The sequence below is a fragment of the Crassostrea angulata genome, chromosome 4, assembly GCF_025612915.1.
Source record: "Crassostrea angulata isolate pt1a10 chromosome 4, ASM2561291v2, whole genome shotgun sequence".
Taxonomy (NCBI): domain Eukaryota; kingdom Metazoa; phylum Mollusca; class Bivalvia; order Ostreida; family Ostreidae; genus Magallana; species Magallana angulata.
The window spans coordinates 9,787,086-9,807,600 of NC_069114.1; the positions used below are offsets into that span (position 1 = coordinate 9,787,086).

Genomic DNA, 20,515 nt, shown 5'->3' on the forward strand with positions numbered 1-20,515 from the left:
TGAAGTTGCCTCCCTTTGACTAGATGAACATTTAGTAGATTTTTTAATAATGATGTAATTTTTTAATTTTACATACATATAGTACTGGCTTAGTTCTAATTATCTTGACACAAGTTAGGTGCATGGATTTTAATATATGTTTCACAATTCCGGATTACATGTGGTGAATTAATTGTAGTTATTAATGAATGGTCTCAATTTTTCAAAAGTTGAGCATAAATGAATTTTTTTTATTAATGTCAATTTACAAAAATTAACCTTTGGTCTACCTGATGTTTTGTTTCACTTTAAGGTTCCCTTACCATGAAGATAATGGTGCCGGCCCCCAGTCTTAAGACTATTTCTTCCTCTCTGATGCGGACGGTGGATTGTTGACCATTTCCGTCATTTCAGGAGACAAGATTTTGTATGCACAAGGTATAATCCAAAAAGCTTGCTGAATGCAGCCTTATTGTGCAGCAGAGTATATGGTTTAAAGCCATAGGAATGCCCTTTCTCAAATATTTGCATGATTCAAATAGAGCAAATTATCTCACAATTATATCAACTGCAGGGGTTAAGAGAAATGGAATAATAAATTATTTGTTTAATCAACATCTTAAATTTCCATATTAAGATTAATTAGAATATATATTCTTGCTAATGTACTCAATCGAGAATTAATAATTTTGCATCTGAAATTGACATTTCATGATCAGTCATTTCAGCGCCTTTACTTGAAATCTGGGTAGAATCCAGCCTTTTTTTGGAAAGCTTAAGTATTTTAAAACCAACACTTTTTTCATATTTGCATATTTCACATGTATTTTACTTGTTACAGTCATCATATAGCAGTCAAATCATCTCAGATATCGCTGTCAGCCCACACTCATAACTGCACTTGCTGAGAGAGAGAGAGAGAGAGCCTCATACCTCACTGCTCCACTGACCACAAATAAGCGTTATTATTGCCGCTTCAACGAAGACAAATTGGTACCAGTACTTAATATATGTACAAACTTTGTACCTTTTTTTATATAATATAATTCACCTTCTCTTTTAAATAAAACTATAAGTTAGCATGACAATTGGACAATTGCTGACCCTGCAGGCGCCACTGTTCTGACGCAATCATGTGGTTGTTTTCAAATTTAAAAGGCTAGTTGCTGATGAACAATACATTGATTTCTTTGCTTAAAGTTTTATTAAAAAACTAATTATCATAAAGCATTCATAAGCAGTATCATGTTGATATATGTCAATCTACTCATTGTCTAAATACATTTTCAGAATCTTTAAATCAGTTCTGCAAAAACTCCTAGATAAAAACACCAAAGGTAGGAATATTCCACACAAGGATTCTATGAAGTTAGAACAGAATATACAAGATTAGCAGGAAATCAAACATCAACTCTTAATTCTAAAGGTTTAAAGGTAAGTCAAAACAGTTGTCTCATTGGATGTGAATTCTGACTGGGTTAATATACTGGTATCACTCCTCTATATAAGTAATGGGCCTCAGTCCCTTTGTGGCCTGGCTCCATTGCTGGTAAAGAATTGAGTGCTTCCTGTCTGTTAACCCATTATGTGTAATTAAAACATGTCACACAGAGTTTGCTGATAACCACATGTAACAAATACAGTCCATTCATTCTAATGTAACAAACACAGATTATAGACACAGTAAAACAGTCACTTTATATAAACATCTATAAATGGAAAAAGGAGTTTGTTTATATGTAATATACATGTACATAGAATCACTTGATTTATACATGTGATACATAAACACAGTTTGTTTACATACAATATATAAACATGGTCTGTTTCCTTGAGATGTAATATCAATATAAAGGAACAATTTGTTTACATACAAACATATGATATATAAACAAATAAATTAAGATTGAAGAAATGGAATGATTAACTCATGAAAACCTAACATAGATACAGTTAGAGAGTCTGTTTACATCTTGTCGACACGGTCAGTGTATGTGTGAAACATTAAATTATCCACACACAGCGTGTTTACATCTGATACACACCGTATAATGACATGTAATGTGTATATAGTTTGTTTACATTATATCTACACACAGTATGTTATATATACTTATACGCTTTGTTTACATCTAATTTATACAGTTCATTGATTTACATGTAATATTGGATTTTCTTCACTTTACCTGTGTCCCACTCAGCCACAAAGAGGTTGTCTCTGGTGTCCACACATAAACCCCATGGAAGCTGTAAATGACAGTTGTCAATGTAGCGGAGGAACTGTCCGTCCTGATCCAGGATGTGGATACGGTAGTTGTTCCAGTCTGCTGTCAGGATCCGACCCTGGCTGTCTGTTGTGATGCCGTATGGATAGAATGATTCCTTGGTAGTAGAGGGAGGACCAGTGTAGGTAAAGCGAACTTTCCCGGCCTGATTGACCACCACTACTGCACGGGCGTAATGGTCTGACACACAGATATCTAGGTTCCTGTTCTCACTGATGTATTTAGTGTCACCAGATGAATAGAGAGGTTGTCCTTTGTCATCGTACTGAATACTTTGTTTCTCTGTGGAGCCAGAGTAACGCACAACTTTTGTTTGTTTCTCATCACTGACCATGACAACCAGGAGGTCACCAGAGGAGGTACTACAGACACTGCGAGGTATCCACCCCTGTAGTCTGATCAGCGCCTGTATCTGTGTATTCTTCACTATGTTCACAGTTCTATCAATGTAATCAGTATAAACTAGATCCCCACTCCTTGTCACTGCTATGTCTGTTGGATTGTTCCCTGACTTGGTTTGGATGGACTCCACTAGTTTCCTTTGGAGGTTGTAGAGTTTCATCATGTTGTCACCACCAAACGTCCATACTTCTGTATCATTCAGACACGTCACACCATATAGATCTATATACCCTGTGTCTATAGCTGTGATGACCTGGGGTACATCCACCAGTGACCGGTCTGGGGGAGAGGACCCGGCTCCCTGGGGCGGCATGCTGTAGTCTTGTTCCTCTGTTGTAAAAGATAATGCTGACAGAGAACCAAACTGTTCAATCAGCTGATCTGTGTGGATTTCCTGAGGTCTAAAGTTTGGTAAGGACACTTTGAGTTTAGGAGGCAATCTTCTGAATTCAGCGTTTCTGGATTTGTACTCAGAGACAAGGCTGACATCTTTGGAGTTCAGTAACTTCTTCAGTTCAGCAATGGTCTGTGTGATTTCAGAAATGGTGTGTGTGATTTCATCTTCCTGTTTATTCAGGACAACCAGGTGTTTGGATTCCATTTCCTCCACGTTAGATTTCAGGTTTGTGATAATGGTGTCTATTTCTCTGCGCCAGACTTCTCCTTGTTTGTCAATTGCTGTTGTCAATTTCTGGGAGTTTTTACTCAGATCAGCTTTCTGCACTGGGATGTTGGATGCAATCTCTTTGTATTTAGGATAAATTAATTTTTCTAATTCTTGCAAATCTTTTTCTAAAATTTCTGTTTTTATTTCAAAACTTTGGAAAATGTCAATTTTTTTATGTCCTGAATGTTTTCCAGAGGAAATACACTGTGCACAGATAGGAATGTCACATTGTTCACAGTGGAGTTCACATTGTTTGGTGGGGTGTTTCTTACATTTGGGATAGTTCAGAGTGGTTAAGTATTGTTTAAGTGGCACCACATTATGGACTTTAGAGGAATCAGAGAAATGTTTCTCTACACAGTCTTTACACAGATGTATATGACAAACTTCACAGTACATGGGGGCCACAGAGTACTGACACAGGGTGCAGCGTACAACATCCTGGGCACTGTTCCAGGGGTCCATGGTCAGGGAACCCTTGTAACTATAGGGGAACTATAAACCTGGAAAGTAAATGCAGTATGTATATATGATGTATACATGTATTATCTTGCTTTGATTAACATGTACTTATATGTAAGATATAGATTCAGATATATTCTATTTCATGGATAAAATTTACATTTGTGTATAGAGTTGATCATGCATGTACAAGTATAAGATTTTTTATTTTTTATGACCGATTACAAAAAAAGAATAAATTTAAAGATAAGAAAATATTTGTCCAAACAATTTTCGACTATTAAGAAAACACAATAAGAAAGCTAGTGGATTATAAAACTTACCTAATGTTACCCCATTGGTAAACTTCAGGTCTTCTTGATCAAACATGGCGGGCGTCAGGTGTTTATTCTTCCTGGTCGTTTGCTACCTGTGCAAGATCACGTGAATGAATTTAATGCCAGGAAGTAATTTGTGCTTGTGTATGTGTTGGTCCAGAATCCAAGGTCACCCATTGTTGTGAGGTTTAAATAGATCTGACATTTTTATCACTATACTGTAAGGTACAGGGTTTATATTTTTATTATGAGAAAAATATTTAACGTCTGGTGCCAGTGTGCTTAACATATTCAATTCAGCTTTAAAATGTAGGCTATTTTTAGTTTTTAAGAAGTAGATTTTGTTTCTTATGACTAGAGATCTTTTTCTTAAATCGACATTTCTGTAAAAGCTGGTGTGGTGTAATGGTGCACACATTCATTTGGGAATGAAGAGTGGGTTCAAATCCCATCATCAGCATACAAATGTAGAGATTTATCTGAAATCAGCTAGAAACCATATAGTTATGTTTAACTAATTTGCAACAAAAATGGAAAAAAATTATCAACATTATGCAAATTTGCATTACCCATATTAAAAAAAAGGATTTTATAAAATCATGATTATTTAATTATAGAAAACAGATTATTTTTTAAATTAAATACAGTTGCAATTTTGTCTAATTATCTGTTCCAGTAATACTAAAATTAATTTTCAATAATGTCAAACTTGATGACATTACTTTATAGGTATGGTAGAAAGCTGAAATTTAGATTCTGAAACACAGTAATTATTAAGAAATTAAAACAACAGTAAAACTTCAGCAAGACTTTCATTAGAAATTGTTAAGTCAGCGATCTGGCACGTGGGCCTCTAGCTTGCGGAACTTTTCAATCCACTCGGTAAGTATTTATTCTACACTATCCAAAGATGGCGACTTGCATTGAAAACATTTTCAGCAAAACAAGAGAATACGAGAGCACACGGCGCACGACTCCAAAGTTCAATCCGTGGCGTGGAGCTGTGACGGGCGGCGCCTGGCCTCGGGGTCCTTTGACAAAACTGTCAGCGTTTTCCAGCTAGACAATGACAGAGACCGAATGGTAGGCTGCTGGAGTGTTGCACTGTAAAACAGACATTTAGCCTATAGGTGTCAAAACATGGCTGAGACAAACTAATTCCCGAATTCCCCTTTGAATTTGGGGCTTTTTCGCACGCGAAAGGAGCTGATTTTTTTATCAGATGAAAACCAATGTGATATCTATCCCAGTTTTGTAATAATGCGAGGTCATTTGAATTTTTGATGCGTGTTGTTTCCGGGGGAGGGGGGGTGAAAAGGCCCGGGCTTGATTTTCAAGTACATGAATAACTTCGAAGTAAACAAAGTCTCACACCTTGCTGGATGCAAGTGTGTATTTTGCTTCCAGGGGGGGTCCGAAGGATAATTGTGTTTGCCAGGGGGGGTCCGAGGCATATTTTCGCGATAATTTTACTATGTAAATTTAATAAATTTTCATTTTCCAGGGGGGGGGGGGGTCCGGACCCCCCCCGACCCCCCCCCCCCCCCTCTAGATCCGCGCATGGTAGTAACACCTATGGGCCTATTCTTTTTAAATGAGGATGTTTTGTTTTTTTCCGACATGTTTGTTGAACAGTATAACCCAAAAATCAACGAAATAATTTTTGTCAATTTTGAGATAGTAAGGTCACAAAAACTCGAATATAACTGTTTTACAAATATAGGCCTACTGCCTTTTTATCTTCATCCTTGAAAACGTAATTTCTGAAGCTATGTCGTTTTAGCATGGTGTCATTTATGTAGATATCATGCTCAAATTTAATGTTGGAAAACAACTTAAAGATCTGTTTATGAATATAAACTATTTATTAATAAAATTAAGGTTGTATGGGACACTTCCATGTTATGACATATAAAGTGCAATAATATAAGTAATTTCTTTCTCAATATTGTAACTAGCTTACAGGGTAGCTCAGTGGGTAAGAGGGTTTGCTACAAATCTGTTGGTCATGAGTTTGAATTCCGCTGGGGATGTACATTTTTTACCTCTCCAAATATTTTCAAAAGCTATTTTTTGGTTTAATATTGTAAAATTTGAAAATTCTAAACCGGTGAAAGTACTCTAATTATAATGTACTTTAATCCACATTCATATCAACAGATGACCCATACCACCTTAATTTAATATTTTTTCAAACATTGATTTGTCTGACAATTATTTTTGGATCTGTCTACAAACTCTTTAGGTCAAAGATTGCACATTTCGTGGACATAGCGACAGTGTTGACCAGCTGTGTTGGCATCCAAAGAATCCGGATCAGTTGGTGACAGCTAGTGGAGACAAGACAATACGAATCTGGGATGCCCGGACCAATCGTTCTGTGGCCACTGTCAATACTAAAGGTAAAACAACGGTTTATTCCATGACCCAGGAATAATTGATCTATAGACATTGACAATACTTACTTTGAGATAAAACAGCTGTCAACATGGTTAATACAAATGTACAGGGACTTTTGGACACTTCAATAAATGTATGTGAAAAAACTGAAATTCCATTGATTTTTGATAATTTTGTTATACATTAACTGTAAATCAATATTTAAGGTGAAAACATAAACATCTGCTGGTCACCAGATGGCAGCAGTATAGCTGTAGGCAACAAGGACGACCTAATTACATTTATTGATGTCAGAAGTCACAGGTCAAAGGCCGAGGAACAGTTTAAGTTTGAGGTCAATGAGATCTCGTGGAACAATGACGGGGACCTGTTCTTTTAGACGAGTGGGCAAGGCAGCAACATACTGAGGTACAAGTAGTTTATAAATAGATGAAGTATGAAACACTGCAGTATGATGAAGCATTAATGAACTGTGACAGTCAGACCGATCGAATACCGGCATCCGAGTAGCTCAGTCGTTACAGGTGTGGACATGTGCCGAGTGACTTGGGTTCGAATCCCGGTCTGGTCCGTCATTATTTCTCCCATGCCGTTACTTATGGTGCCATGACTAACCCCTGGAACTGACAGGTTAACTCCTGCCAGGGGAAGAGCCTGGGGTGATCTTCGAGGGCGAAGATCATTTAAGGGGGGAGGAATGTGACGGTCACTTCGAGGGCGAAGATCATTTAAGGGGGGAGGAATATGACGGTCAGACTGGTTCAAATACCGGCGCCAGATAGCTGAGTTGGTAGAGCACCTGACTAGTTATTCAGGGGACCCAGATTCGAATCCCGGTCTGGTCCGTCATTATTTTTCCCATCCCGTTACAGAACAAATGGTTAGGTTAATGATGGATACGACAGCTCAATGAAGTGCAAAGTTTTTCATAACTGCATACTTTATTAACTCAATACCTAGTGCAGCATTTTGGTAATTTTGAAAAAATTGAATTGTATGCAAATAAAACACATTGTTATCAACAGCTACCCAGATTTAAAACTCCAGCACACCCTGAATGCTCACCCTGCTAACTGTATCTGTATCGAGTTTGACCCCAAGGGAAAGTACTTTGCCACTGGTAGTGCGGACGCCTTGGTCAGTATTATGGACGTAGCAGAGCTAGCCTGTATTAGAACCCTCTCCAGATATTAATAGTTGTGCACAATATATTACATTTAAGATTCACTTCACAAGTACTGTACATGTTGTTGCATAGAAACTACACATGTACACTCATAATGGTCTCAAAAACTTACCAGATAATATTTTTTCTTGTTTTAAAAATGGTGCTACTTTAGATCTACTACCAGAAAAATGTCTCTGTATATTAATGTATGTATTTATGTATGGTAGAAAATTTATAGCTTTTTGAATTCTAAAGCTTAATAAAGATTTACTGATGTCAAGTTTAATATGTAGTTCATGCATTTTATATTACATTGTTCAATATGCCCAAGAAATCATATATACCGTAAGAAATGAAATTTGGTCTCTGTTCCTTAAGAAGAATTTATAAGAATTGCAACCATATTTTTATCATATAAACTCTACTTATAAGGGATCTCTTATTTTTGGTCGAATGATATTTCTGTTTTATTGCAATCACTGAAAAAACAGAGACATGGACATTTAATGTGTTGATTTTAGGTTAGAGTGGCCAGTCAGAACTCTGAGCTTCAGCCATGACGGTAAAATGCTGGCCTCAGCATCAGAAGATCTGATTATAGACATAGCAGAGGTCGACTCAGGTAAGAATGTTTTAGTAGATGCTATATGTGTGGTATGTTTATGTGTAACGCCATTTTATGTGCTTGAGTAAGACATATCAGTGTAAAAAAACTGTAAATCCATACATGTACCGGTAGTAGTATTTATCAATTAACATCATGAATACATGTACTTCGTCTTTTATGAAAGTTTAAAAACCCAAATAACATTTTGATATCTGCAATAATGATTACTAGTTATCAGCTGGGTCTATCAGCCCTCCTTCTGTTGAAATATTTATACAAAATCCTGACTTGAACATGTATGCTAATGCATAGAGAAAGGCTCAAAATGCATAGGTGTATTGCAATTAGAGTCAAAATCCCCTTTATATCATTTTTGATTTCTCTTATTTTAAGTGCCATATACACTCTAATACAGTCTTAATTGATGGCTGCATTATTCTTTACTTTCTAAAAAAAATTATCATTTTCTCTTTTTATTGATATTGAAAAGAATGTACACATTTTTTGTAGATCTTGCTGGGAGTCAGAGTAAGATCTAGACCCTTTAGTGCCACAGTGACCATACAGGTACAATGTAGTTCAGCTGCTCTGCCTGATTGACAAAGGACCGGGCACCTGTTGATATCTTCAGACCTATGGAAAGTGGGACCTGAGGCCGTCAGGTTGGCTAAGGTATATCTGTCATGGAGAGAGAGAGAGAGAGAGAGAGAGAGAGAGAGAGAGAGAGAGAGAGAGAGGGGCTTATTGCCTGACGTCATGACGTCAGGCATATTTAAGGTTTAAAAGTTGCAATCTCCGAAACAGTGCAGACAATGGGACAAGCAATATCATGGTATTTCACAAAAAAGGTTAACCGATGCATGTTTAAGAAGTCAGCATTTACGTTCATAATTGATGAAAATGTTTTATGGCATGTAATAACAACAGCGAGCAAGAGTTTTCAATTAAAAATGACGGTCACCATGCAGAGCACGTGTGTAATCCTGATTTAAAAATAGATCAGCATTCCACCATATTTGAACGGTGAAAAAGGGGGAGGGGTCATCGCAACAAGTTGTAACATATTGTCTTATACGGTACAATGTAAGTAATAATTGGTGTTGGATTATCATTATTACAAGAGAGTCATCAGTTTGGATAAAAACAAATATATATTTATACAGCTGGAATGTTTACTGGAGGAACTAAATCGCCAAAGCGGGGTGTGACCCGATTTTCGTTCAGCTGGGCGATTTCATTAATCTTGAAAAGGAACATAACTCGCATGTCTTACTAAATGTACATTACTACATTTAACAATTACTAATCAAGTGTGTTTCTTAATTCGATAGATTTCTACCAAAACATCCGATCCAAAGTATAATATACATGTATGTAGCTGTTACAAAACAAATGTCAAAAAATGCATCTAACCCCCCCCCCCCCCCAATTGGATCTCTGCCAATGGATGAGTTCATTCATTGCGTGAACGGTAAAGCAGGATTTCGCGCCTAAATGTCCCATTCATAGTTTTTGCGCGCCGATTTGTTGACGAGTCCGTTGGGATCATGCAAATACCCCAGAGCACACAGTGTGTTTACATCACAGGCACGTAGCATCGGGGGTTGGGGTGAAGGAGGCTGTTTCCCCCTCCCCTCTTTTTGACAGCTGGCACTTTTCTTAACTTTATAGGATAAATGGAAATATCATGGATTTGCCCCCCCCCCTCCACTTTTGTAGGAGCATGCAATAATGAAACTGCAAATAAGGAGTTCTAATTGAATTAAAGTTACAGTTAGGGTTTTTTCGTGAATTTGAGAATTCACCCTTTTTTTCAATCTTTTAATTGCTTGTCAAGATGATTTTGATGAAGCTGCCCACACACATTCAAAAACAATACGTGTTTGTATACCCTCTCATATTTCATAATGTTGGAAGTTTTAAAAAATGCCTTTCAGTTGATTTTGCAATTAATATAACAAATACAATTTGAAAAAAACGACTATTTAATCTCCAGCTTTCAAGCTTACATGCACCTATATGATATGTGTGCATTCCTAAAAAATTGAATTAATAAAATAAATGAATTTCAAGTGATATATATGTACATGTTCTAGATCGAAGAAAAGACTAACATTTCGTCTGAAATTTGCACGTGCCATTTATAAATTTATGATCTGCAGCGAAAATTAAAATTCATTTCTGATAAGTTAACCTAATTGATACATGCATGCTTCCATTGAATAATTTTGTTTAGTCAGGCAAGCTTTTTGGAAAGCTATTACTTGTAGATAATAGAAATTGTCTTTTAATAGTTTATTGATAGTTAGTTTCATAGAAAGCATGCCTTCACGTGGTCTATTTTTATCTGTGTATGTTTACAGTGTCACTGATGGAGGCCGTTTACCTGGAATACGCCCGTCTACTGGCCAACCTAGGACTGAGGGCACCTGCCGAGTTCTACTGTCAGAAAGCCAGTGATAAGGGGAGGCAACTCAAAGAGGAAGTATGCATTCTCTTTAACTAAAATGTGTGCGATGTCTGTGAATGATGGAAAGAAGAGACATAAATGTATGAACTGTCAATGATGGAGAGAAAGTGAAATGATTGTCCATGTTAATTGACAGTGATAGAGAGAATATTTTCAACGGTAAAAAAGGAACAGGTGAAATGATGGCATTGTTATTAACTTATATTTACATTTTCCAGTGTCTTTGCCTGTGATAACACTACGTATCTATTTTGTACTATATAACCCATAATACAAATGACGCCAAATTGAGGCGCCAGCGGGGTTTGCTTATTTATATTTAAATATTTAATCGTTCGATGGCTTAAAATTATATGAATATAAGTAATAAGGAATCATTCTTTGAATATTATGAGGTGATAATTTCTGTCGGGGCGTGATCAAATCTATCATAAAGCCCTTCAGGCTTTATTGGATTTGATCATGCCCCGACCAAAATTACCACCTCATAATACTCAAAAACAGATTCCTTATTCCTTATTTATTGCAGTGAACACAATGGAAAGACGTGGAACAACTCGTATGCATGTATTCTTGTTTTATTATTTCTTCAAAGCTACAAAAAAGATAATAAATTGATCATTTAGTCATTATCTTTTCATTTAATTGCAATTACTATTTACAACATTCTCTAAAAGATAAGAAAAGGTATGATAACCTTAAATTCCTTCGATCATAGTATTTAAATGATATTGTTACTTAATGTAATATGAAATCATAATGTTATAAAATTGTAATAACTTTTTGTTTGGTAATTAAATCTAACCTACTTAAGGTCCAGGGGATGGATGTTCTATTGGTACACGAGTTAAAATGATATTTAAATTTATTAGAATATCATAGCAAAGTGGTTTTGAATTTTGAATATTTTCTGCATTATACAAATAACTCTTAGATGTAGTAAAGACAAGTAAATATACATGTAATTGCCATGATGTAGCTTAGAAGTTCAAGAAGGCCACATGCAACATTTCAAACTGACTGTATTTTGCCTAAATTACCAACTTCTGATTTCATGGATAAGGAGTTTGACAGTGGATACCACAGCTTCAGTGACAATGCTTCCATGAAAAACGAGTGTTCTTATCGGTACTTTGATGATCTATGTGTGTTCGAGTCCATCGTGGATTGTTGTTTAAAACTCTTTGACATTTTAGAGGCCAAGACCATGTCGTCTGCTGAAATTGTGTCGTCTGCCATCAACTTTAAACCCACCAAACACCAGTGTCCTGTGTGCGGGAAGACCTATGGAGGAAACACCAACTTGAACTATAACATGGCTACCCACACCGGCTTCCGGCCTCACAAATGTTCCATCTGCGGCAAGGCCTTTACCCAGAAGTCCACTCTGCGCACACACTTCCGGATTCACACATGTGAGAAACCGTGCAAGTGCAGGACCTGCACTCGTGCATTTGCGGACTACTTCACCAGCATGAAGCATGAACGAACCCACAGCGGGGAAAAACCCTACGCATGCCCAGAGTGTGGAAAGTGTTTCACCCAATCCAGAAATATGCTCCAACATCGGCATACACTCCAGAAAAAAACTGAAATTCCACAAAAAGTGCTTATACATTATAGAATACATTCAAGAAAGTGCCAAGATTTATACATGTTGAAACTCTTGTGTTGTTTTTCATTCAGAGTTTGTTATTACTGCATGAAATCAGTATTGTTCATTATTTTAATGTATATGTATTGCATTATGTTTTATGTATTTTAACATGTGGAACGTTCATGTAAATGTATATAGTACATGTACTTGTAATTGTGTTTGACTGTTATGTATTTTGTAAAAAACGTCATTTCAAGATTTTTGATTATTTGAAAAATTAATGTTGTATTTATACAATAATAGTTGTTGGTTTATTTTGTAAACGAGGAACACACAAAAATGCATGCCTTTTTTCTGATGTTAGAACCATTTTAACAAGAGATTGGACTTTGCAGGCACGTAGCATCGGGGAGGGGTCTGCCCCACATTTTTTGCGCAGCAAAGAATTTTCTTAAATTTAAATACAAGAAATTGAATTAACATGGAGTTGCCCCCCTCCCCATGTGACCATGTAATAAAAGTATCTGACTACGCAATCGATGCATATTTCGCTTTACTTGAAACTGCATCATTTTTAACTTGTTATACGCAAGGAATAAATAGCTACATGTACGCCGTACTGAAATTCCAAGGTCTTGTTAAAATTGTTCTACTTGCTCCTATTTTTTTTTGTGGGCCTGTCTTTTCAGGTTAATGTCTTCTTCGACCTAATTCACAAATTATCTCAATTTTCACTAAAATAGTTTCAAATAAATACCATTTTTAAGCTGTTGACAAAAGATCCTAAGTATACATGTAAGTTTCAGGAATCCTCCCTCTCCAATTTTGTCTGATTATATAAATGATTTATGATAAAGAGTTAGAACTTACTATCCTGTTATTAAACGGTGTATATAACTAAGATGGCGACCATTTGATTCTGAGTGGGAGGGGGGGGGGGGGGTTACCTATATGGACATAGCATTTATTTCCATTCCTTCTTGGGTCTAAATTCTTATTTTAAGTTGAAAATAGACACTTTAGACACAGATAATCTTCAGTGTCTTTTTTGTCAGATTTTGTTGCTAGCTAAAGATTTATTTATTCGAGTGTACCAAAACGGAAATAAAATACTAGCCCTTAGAAGAATAACAAATCTAATTTGAAAAGCCTTGTTTTACGTACATTTGCTCAGTCTCAGAGGAATGAATAATGGTAAATTTGTGTCTAGAGCTATGGCGATAATGATTTTAATGTGTTCTAGGGATTCCAATTAGACTATCAAAATGAGCATTGCTTTTATAACACACATATGATCGAATAACATTTCTGTTCATTTAAAATTGGGCTATAGAAATAACTTGCTTGTTTAGATAAGTGATAGTTGGCACATCCGTTGAAAGTTACATGTATATCACAATATCTTGGTTTTATCAAACTAACAAATAAACACCTGTACGTGTTACTTTGATTAGCATCAAGAGTTTATTAAAATTAATAACTTTAAATTGATTGTAAAATCTCTCTCTCTCTCTCTCTCTCTCTCTCTATCCCCCCCTCTCTCTCTCTCTCTCTCTCTCTCTCTCTCTCTCTCTCTCTCTCTCTCTCTCTCTCTCTCTCTCTCTCTCTCTCTCTCTCTCTCTCTCTCTCTCTCTCTCTGTTCGGCACTTTCAAATGGAAACCAAAATACGCATTTGATATTTTGACAATGTGCCGTTATAAATACTTAAACTTGGACAATGGCTTCAATGACCGTCACCACAACCAGCTAACTGTTGATTTAAGGATTAAAGATTTTGGAATATTGAATACAAAATATTAGCAATAGGTAGAATCATGTGCATATATTTCTAAAAGTATTGAACACAATAAAAAAAATCCTGATATTATAAATTAACATAATATCTATTTCCAAAGTGATATTGTTCATAAAATAGACGGGGGGGGGGGGGGGTAATTAAGTTCACTTAATAAATTACATAGTGCCTGTTTGGGAGGGTAACAGTTGAAATTGACACCCCTCAATAACCATTGTCAAGCCACGTGAAGCGGTTGACAATGGGTTTTAGCGGTGCCGACATCTCATCGAAAGACAACTCGCCGAATGCGACAACTCATCGAAAGTCAACTATTCGAAAGTAAAACTCACCGACGCGACATGTCAACGAAAGACATCTCGTGGATGACGACAACTCATCGATATAAATTGAAATAAAAATATAAATTCATTTTATTATACTGAATGTCTTGATTTAAAAAAAAAAATATTTTTTATAGGAATGACTTGAATTTTACGGCGAACCTTACGCGCTTAATTTCCGCGCATGTAACAATTCTTTATATGTTACCCGTTGCCAAGTAAGTTGCTGAGGGTAATAGAACGGATTATTAACTTCGTCTTAACCAATCAGATTGAGTATTTAAAAAAAATGAAAATATAATAAATAAACATAGATGGTTCACCCCTACCAACCCGCACGACGAGCTAAACCTCCTACTGTCATTGACATTCACATCTATCAAAACATTCACATTATGGACAATTCAGTAACATATGAGAATCATGTGGTGGCACAAGGTAAAAGCTTGACTATGTATGATCGTATAAATAAAGAAAAGTCAACCTAATTATTGTTAATGTACATGTACATCTGTACGTGAGATAAACGAAAGAGGCCCAAGAACCGAATCTTCTTGAAATGAAGTTTGGGTCTGACATCACAATGACTATTTCGTTTAAGGTTTCAACCGATCGATAAACGGGACGTGTAGTCCTGTCTGTTTTTACAGAGCTATGAATTACAATTAATTTCCCTAAGAAATATAGGGAATCATACGTGGTGGATGTAAAAATATATTGCAATATAGTTTTGTTTTAACACAGTGGCGTCAGAAGAAAATTGAAGGGGGGGGGGGGGTTGACTAATCATCAGAAATATGGACAAGCCAAAAAATAAATAGGCTGATTCCTTAAATCATAAAATTCCTAATCCGTGGTGGTGGGGGGGGGGGGGGGGGGGGTAAGCGTACTATACCTATAACTCCAAAATAAAAATAAATCTTATACACCTACCAAAAACTTAATATTACCAAAATCATAAAATTCCTAATCCGTAATGGGAGGGGGGATTTTCAATATCACTTTTAATTTTTCTTATTTTCATTTCAATTCGGAAATGTCGGGGCTGAGCCGTTGTCGATGCTATGTGCCTTGTGGTGAGGTTTAACTTTGCCAAAAAAAAAAAGGGGCGAGCCCCCCCCCCCCCCCCCCCCCCCGGTTCCGACGCCTATGTAACACATAATAGTAAATAAATAATAAACATGCATGTGCATGGTGTTAGAACTTAATTTGATATACTTTACAATGAAAAAAAACCCACATTTTTATTTCAAACATGCTGGTAAATTAGAACATTGATAACACAGACTATCATAAGGTAACTATTTGTATATTTTTTTTTCAGCACAGTTTGGGTTCTAATAAACTTGGCATTTTAATGCTGTGGTTTTTTTCCAAATGGCATTAATGCTTTGCATTTCAAGGTTTTAATTTGGGGTCCTTTCTTGGTATTTTAGCAACTTAATAATTATATACATGTAGTTATATAATTAAAATGCGTTGATATTATTTTTATCAATACAATTCGTTTTTTCATTCGGACCCGCAAATGTAACCTCAAAGAATATTGGGGAATAAGATGGCGAATTTGCCCATTTGGTTTATTCGTAAAATACACTTTCAAATTTAACATTTTTTAAATTAAATATATGTGATATGTTTTAATACAAGTTTACAAAAGGGTCATTTCTAACTATATTCAATTTGAAATATTTAAAAAAAACTATAAGAAAAAAATAATAAATCCCTAAGTTTTGGTGGTATCGAACCCACAACCTAAAAATACAATTTGTATAAAGCTCTAACCACTGAGCCATTTCATTCACAACAAAGTGCGTTGTTTAAATGCTGTATGAGACGTAAGCCACAAAAACGGACTTGTATTATTTAATTTTCTAAAATGTTCAATTGTTGGGTTACAAAATGACATTTTTGTTGATTAAAATTGGTTGAAATTCCATTAAACCGCATATAGACTATGACAAAAATATGGAGCCTACGCGTAGACCCACTCTATAAAAAAAGGCATTGAAGTTATAATCAAAGTACTGAAAGTACTGAAAGACGGTGGCGTGAAAAGTTGGGTTGGTTTATCAAGATGCTACTGTTATCTGATTTCTTTAGGTATGGTAAAACAACAAAATGAAATCAAGAGGCAAATGTTTATTGAACACATAGCTAGGTTTGATAAAAGATGAAGAACTTTTTAATAACAATACAGAATCTTGTATATTTGAGAGTATATCAGTTTGGAAAATAGAGATAAACAAAATAATGGAAGTTTATCTATCATGAGATATATATAAAGAATAGATAACAATATAATGATTTACACAAAGGTTTTTTATTTTGGTTATGTTATTAGAGTGGATTGGGAGAATTAGTTTTTCTAAGATGAACTGAATGTCAACTGGTATATTGACAATGGCAATGAAAATTTGGCACAAATTATTTGGCAGTATGTTCTTTTCATATTTAGAACATGTACACATTTCAAAGAAAGAAATGGATGAATTGTAAAATGGCATGCAGAGATTATAGTCTATAGCGTATTTCGTGATCAAGTTGCATTACATTTCACTTATCTTTCAGCAAGATAATTATTGCTTAGATTTTGTGCTGTGTATGTAAACTATAACTAAACTACTAGAATATGCATCAAGTAAGGGTAGTATCAGAAACAAAAAAAGTAAAGTATAAACAAACATGTTCTATATATAAACACACCATATATCTATGTCAAAGAAATAACCATATGTGAATGTCTCTTATAGACTGAACAATTGAGTTATATGGTTATGAAGATGAAAACAACAAAAATACAACTAAAACTAACAATATGCATCAAGTAAGAGTATTACTAAAATGGGAAAAACCAACATAATTAACAGAAATCAATCTGTATATCCCAAATGAAGATTGGATGAAAGGGTCATATGGTTTTTTGAAACAAAAACAATAAAAGTAGACTAACTATCAAAGTTAACAAAATTAATCAACTTGTATAACCACTGTGTGCATGCAAAGTTAGAAAAGCATGTACCGGTATTTCTGTAAACAGTTGCTGTTTGCATTTGCTCATTAAATATTTACAACCAGAAATTAAACTAGATCTATATACAGTTATGGTGTTTCAGAAAAGGTAAAAATAAGGTAAGTGAAATATTACAAATTTAATAAACCTGTTTACAAATGTCAATTTGAAGAGATGTCATGATAGCTAATCAATAATCATACTGACTTTTTTTATAGTAATTTAACAGTTCTTACAAAAAGTATTTATTTTGATATGGTTCGAATGTAGGAATGTTGGCAAGTGTTTATAACAATTCAAAGGAAATGACTGTTGTGCCGTTGATGACGAGCTTCACAGGGAAGAGAAGTTTGTCAACAATCATATTTTCTAGCTGTTGTAAGTTAAAAGTTCCGGCTTCTTCCACATATCTTTGAACTTGGGCACGAACCATGTCCAGATCCACAATAAAGTCTTTATATATGTCATCTTCCTTGACACACATTTCACAGTGGGTGTCCGTCATTGACAGAGCTTCGACATTTCCGGTTACAACCATATCTTTAGGTTGTACAGCCTGAAACAATGAAGTATTCATTCGTTATTATACATAATATGCATAGCTGATATTTTTTGGCATGATTAAAGTACATTATTTTTTTTCCAATCTTGTGTAAATTTACAATAAACTAGTACTATGCTTGGATTTTGAATACATGTAAATGCAGTTGAATGTATCAAGCTATTGTTACCTTGATGGTGGTGTTTCTTGTGGAGTTGAGACTCTTCTTTCTGAGCCATTCAGATACAAGACAATGAGTAACTTCAATGTATTGCCCTATCTTCAAGTCTTGTTTACTCAGTTCTCTCCAAAGAGTTAGTTCCATTGTCTGTCCATTCTCTTCTAAGGTCAATGCTCTAATCTTAGTGTCCTTCTGGGCAACTTTCACTGTTTTGATTGCTTCATCCTGCAAAGAAAATCAATTGAAAAGTAAACTATAGGGGTATAATTCAATACAAGTACAATTGTTTTTAATTTCATTTGATTATGAATTATAATTTTAGATGATTTTTAACTTTAATATCAAGTTGAGATACGTACACGAATAATTTGCCCTTGAACAGTCAGGATTTCTCTAACAGGCGATGACATTGCATCCTTCAAGGTTTTTGTAGGTGATGGTGGCATGATTATGGTAACTGCTTTTTCCTTTAAAGATTCTGGCACTTGTACAGCTGGTCCTGCCATAATTTTTTATTGTTTGGACAGTACAAGTCGACTTCCTTACACAATGAAATTTCTTATTTGTAGGGTCCTTCCGTCTTTGATAGTTGGCATTTTTGCTTCATCACTAAGAGTGACAAGCATGGCCTCAGTTCCATCAGCAACACTAAAGTTCAAGATAAAACCCTTTTCTCCATTTGCATTGGTAAAGGTGGCCAGGTTTGATGGCTGTTGCTTTAACCAAAGCATTGGGATATGGAAGGGAATCTCCTGACTTCATTTTTTGCAACTCTGCCAAAGTTTTGTGCAGCATCTGAAATACAGAAATAAATTAAGAGTCTTGAAGAATGTCTATAGATACTTAATATAATGGTCTTGTACGATGGTAATAGATTTACAATGTTGAGTATTTTAATATTGCAGACAATTGATTATTATTGTTTTATATTTTGAACTCATTATGCATATTTGTAAGAGGTGAGATTGTTTTAATTATTATGTGTTTTTTTAGCTGAAATGCAGTAACGCGTAATATAATAAGTTTTTAAAATGGCAAATACACAACAATGGGTTTATGGTCTGAATAATATGATTCCAGAGTAGCACATGAAATTTCAGCAGAACTATTTAAGTTGGTATATACATGATCTAAACAACTTCCATAGTCAGTTGTAGAACTATGCATTATTTGTCTGATATTTAAATGTTTCAAATTTGAAGAGAGATCTCTTTGGGTAAAATAATCTATGTTTGTATCACCCATAATAAGAAAAGGTTGACTAGTATCTAATAAGTTCAAGACTGAAACCAGAAAACAACAAATATTGGTGATGGTGGCAAACTTTGGGGGACAATATATGAAAATAATTTGAACAAGGTCACTGTTTTTCATAAGTGTTGCCTTTACTGAATGCCATTTAAAACTGCTTTTGACACATTGATCAGTGGATATTTGGAGTAAATAACTGAACCATAAAATGGCCGCATTGTATGAGAGGATTCTTCTTCATCAAAACGATAAATATGAAAACCTGGTAACAAATAATTTTCACTGTTGTCACTTGCTTTTAATCTGCTTTCTGTAACAGCTACAATATCGCCTGACAGAATGTTTTTTTCCGACAATAAGTCACTTATGTGCAAATGCAACGACCTGCTGTTGTGATATATAATTTTCAAATCTGAGGTTATGTTTTCAAGAATAGGCAGGCAGGTCCACAATGCTGCATGATTTCTCATACGTTCCATTTCACAAACAACATTTCCTGAAACTCCTATTTTTTCTTCATTTAGAGACAAAATGTGCAAATCTTGCAGTTTTCGAACTCTACTTAGACCGACATAATGAATGTGATCTAATTTCCTTTTTCCTAAATCTAGCACAACATTATTTAATGTAGAACCCTGTGCTTTATGTATTGTTTTTGCACATGCTAGTCGCAGTGGAAACTGTCTTCTTGTGACATGACAGGATTTGTGTCTCCCGACTGTGAACTTTTTAGTCACTTCAAGAATGGGTGTCCAATCTTTAGAGATATCTTCAGAATACAGATTACAGTATTTTTGTCGTGCAGAAAATCCTATTACTGGGTCATCAAATAATACCCATACAATACTGCACCTGTTTGAACCTATTACTCTGTAATCTAATTTCTTCACTATGCATGGACTTCCATTTGTTAACCCATCTTGGACATTGATATTGATGCAAACCTCAGCAGGTAAATCGGTCACCAATTGCAATTTTTTACATAGTCCCATGGTTTTAGATGGATCATCAGATACTTGAAGGAGTATTGCATTTTTTATTTCAGAGGACACATCT

General features: G+C 35.2%; 2 protein-coding genes and 1 pseudogene across 2 annotated transcripts; 1 reads left to right on the forward strand and 2 right to left on the reverse strand.

Moving 5' to 3' along the window:
* Positions 1-904: 904 nt before the first annotated feature.
* LOC128179986 (uncharacterized) lies at positions 905-4,255 on the reverse strand. Its single transcript, XM_052847719.1, has 2 exons — positions 4,119-4,255; positions 905-3,836 (listed from the first exon to the last, which is right to left on the reverse strand). Exon 2 carries the CDS (start codon positions 3,796-3,798, stop codon positions 2,134-2,136), a length of 1,665 nt encoding a protein of 554 aa, XP_052703679.1. The 5' UTR covers positions 3,799-3,836; positions 4,119-4,255; the 3' UTR covers positions 905-2,133.
* Positions 4,256-5,022: 767 nt separating this feature from the next.
* Positions 5,023-13,016, forward strand: LOC128180000 (uncharacterized; annotated as a pseudogene).
* A 3,619-nt stretch (positions 13,017-16,635) lies between these two features.
* On the reverse strand, positions 16,636-18,952 carry LOC128179996 (uncharacterized). Its single transcript, XM_052847728.1, has 3 exons — positions 18,568-18,952; positions 18,218-18,433; positions 16,636-18,042 (listed from the first exon to the last, which is right to left on the reverse strand). The coding sequence occupies exons 1-3, from the start codon at positions 18,712-18,714 to the stop codon at positions 17,773-17,775; spliced, it is 633 nt and encodes a 210-aa protein (XP_052703688.1). The 5' UTR covers positions 18,715-18,952; the 3' UTR covers positions 16,636-17,772.
* Between the last annotated feature and the right edge of the window lie 1,563 nt (positions 18,953-20,515).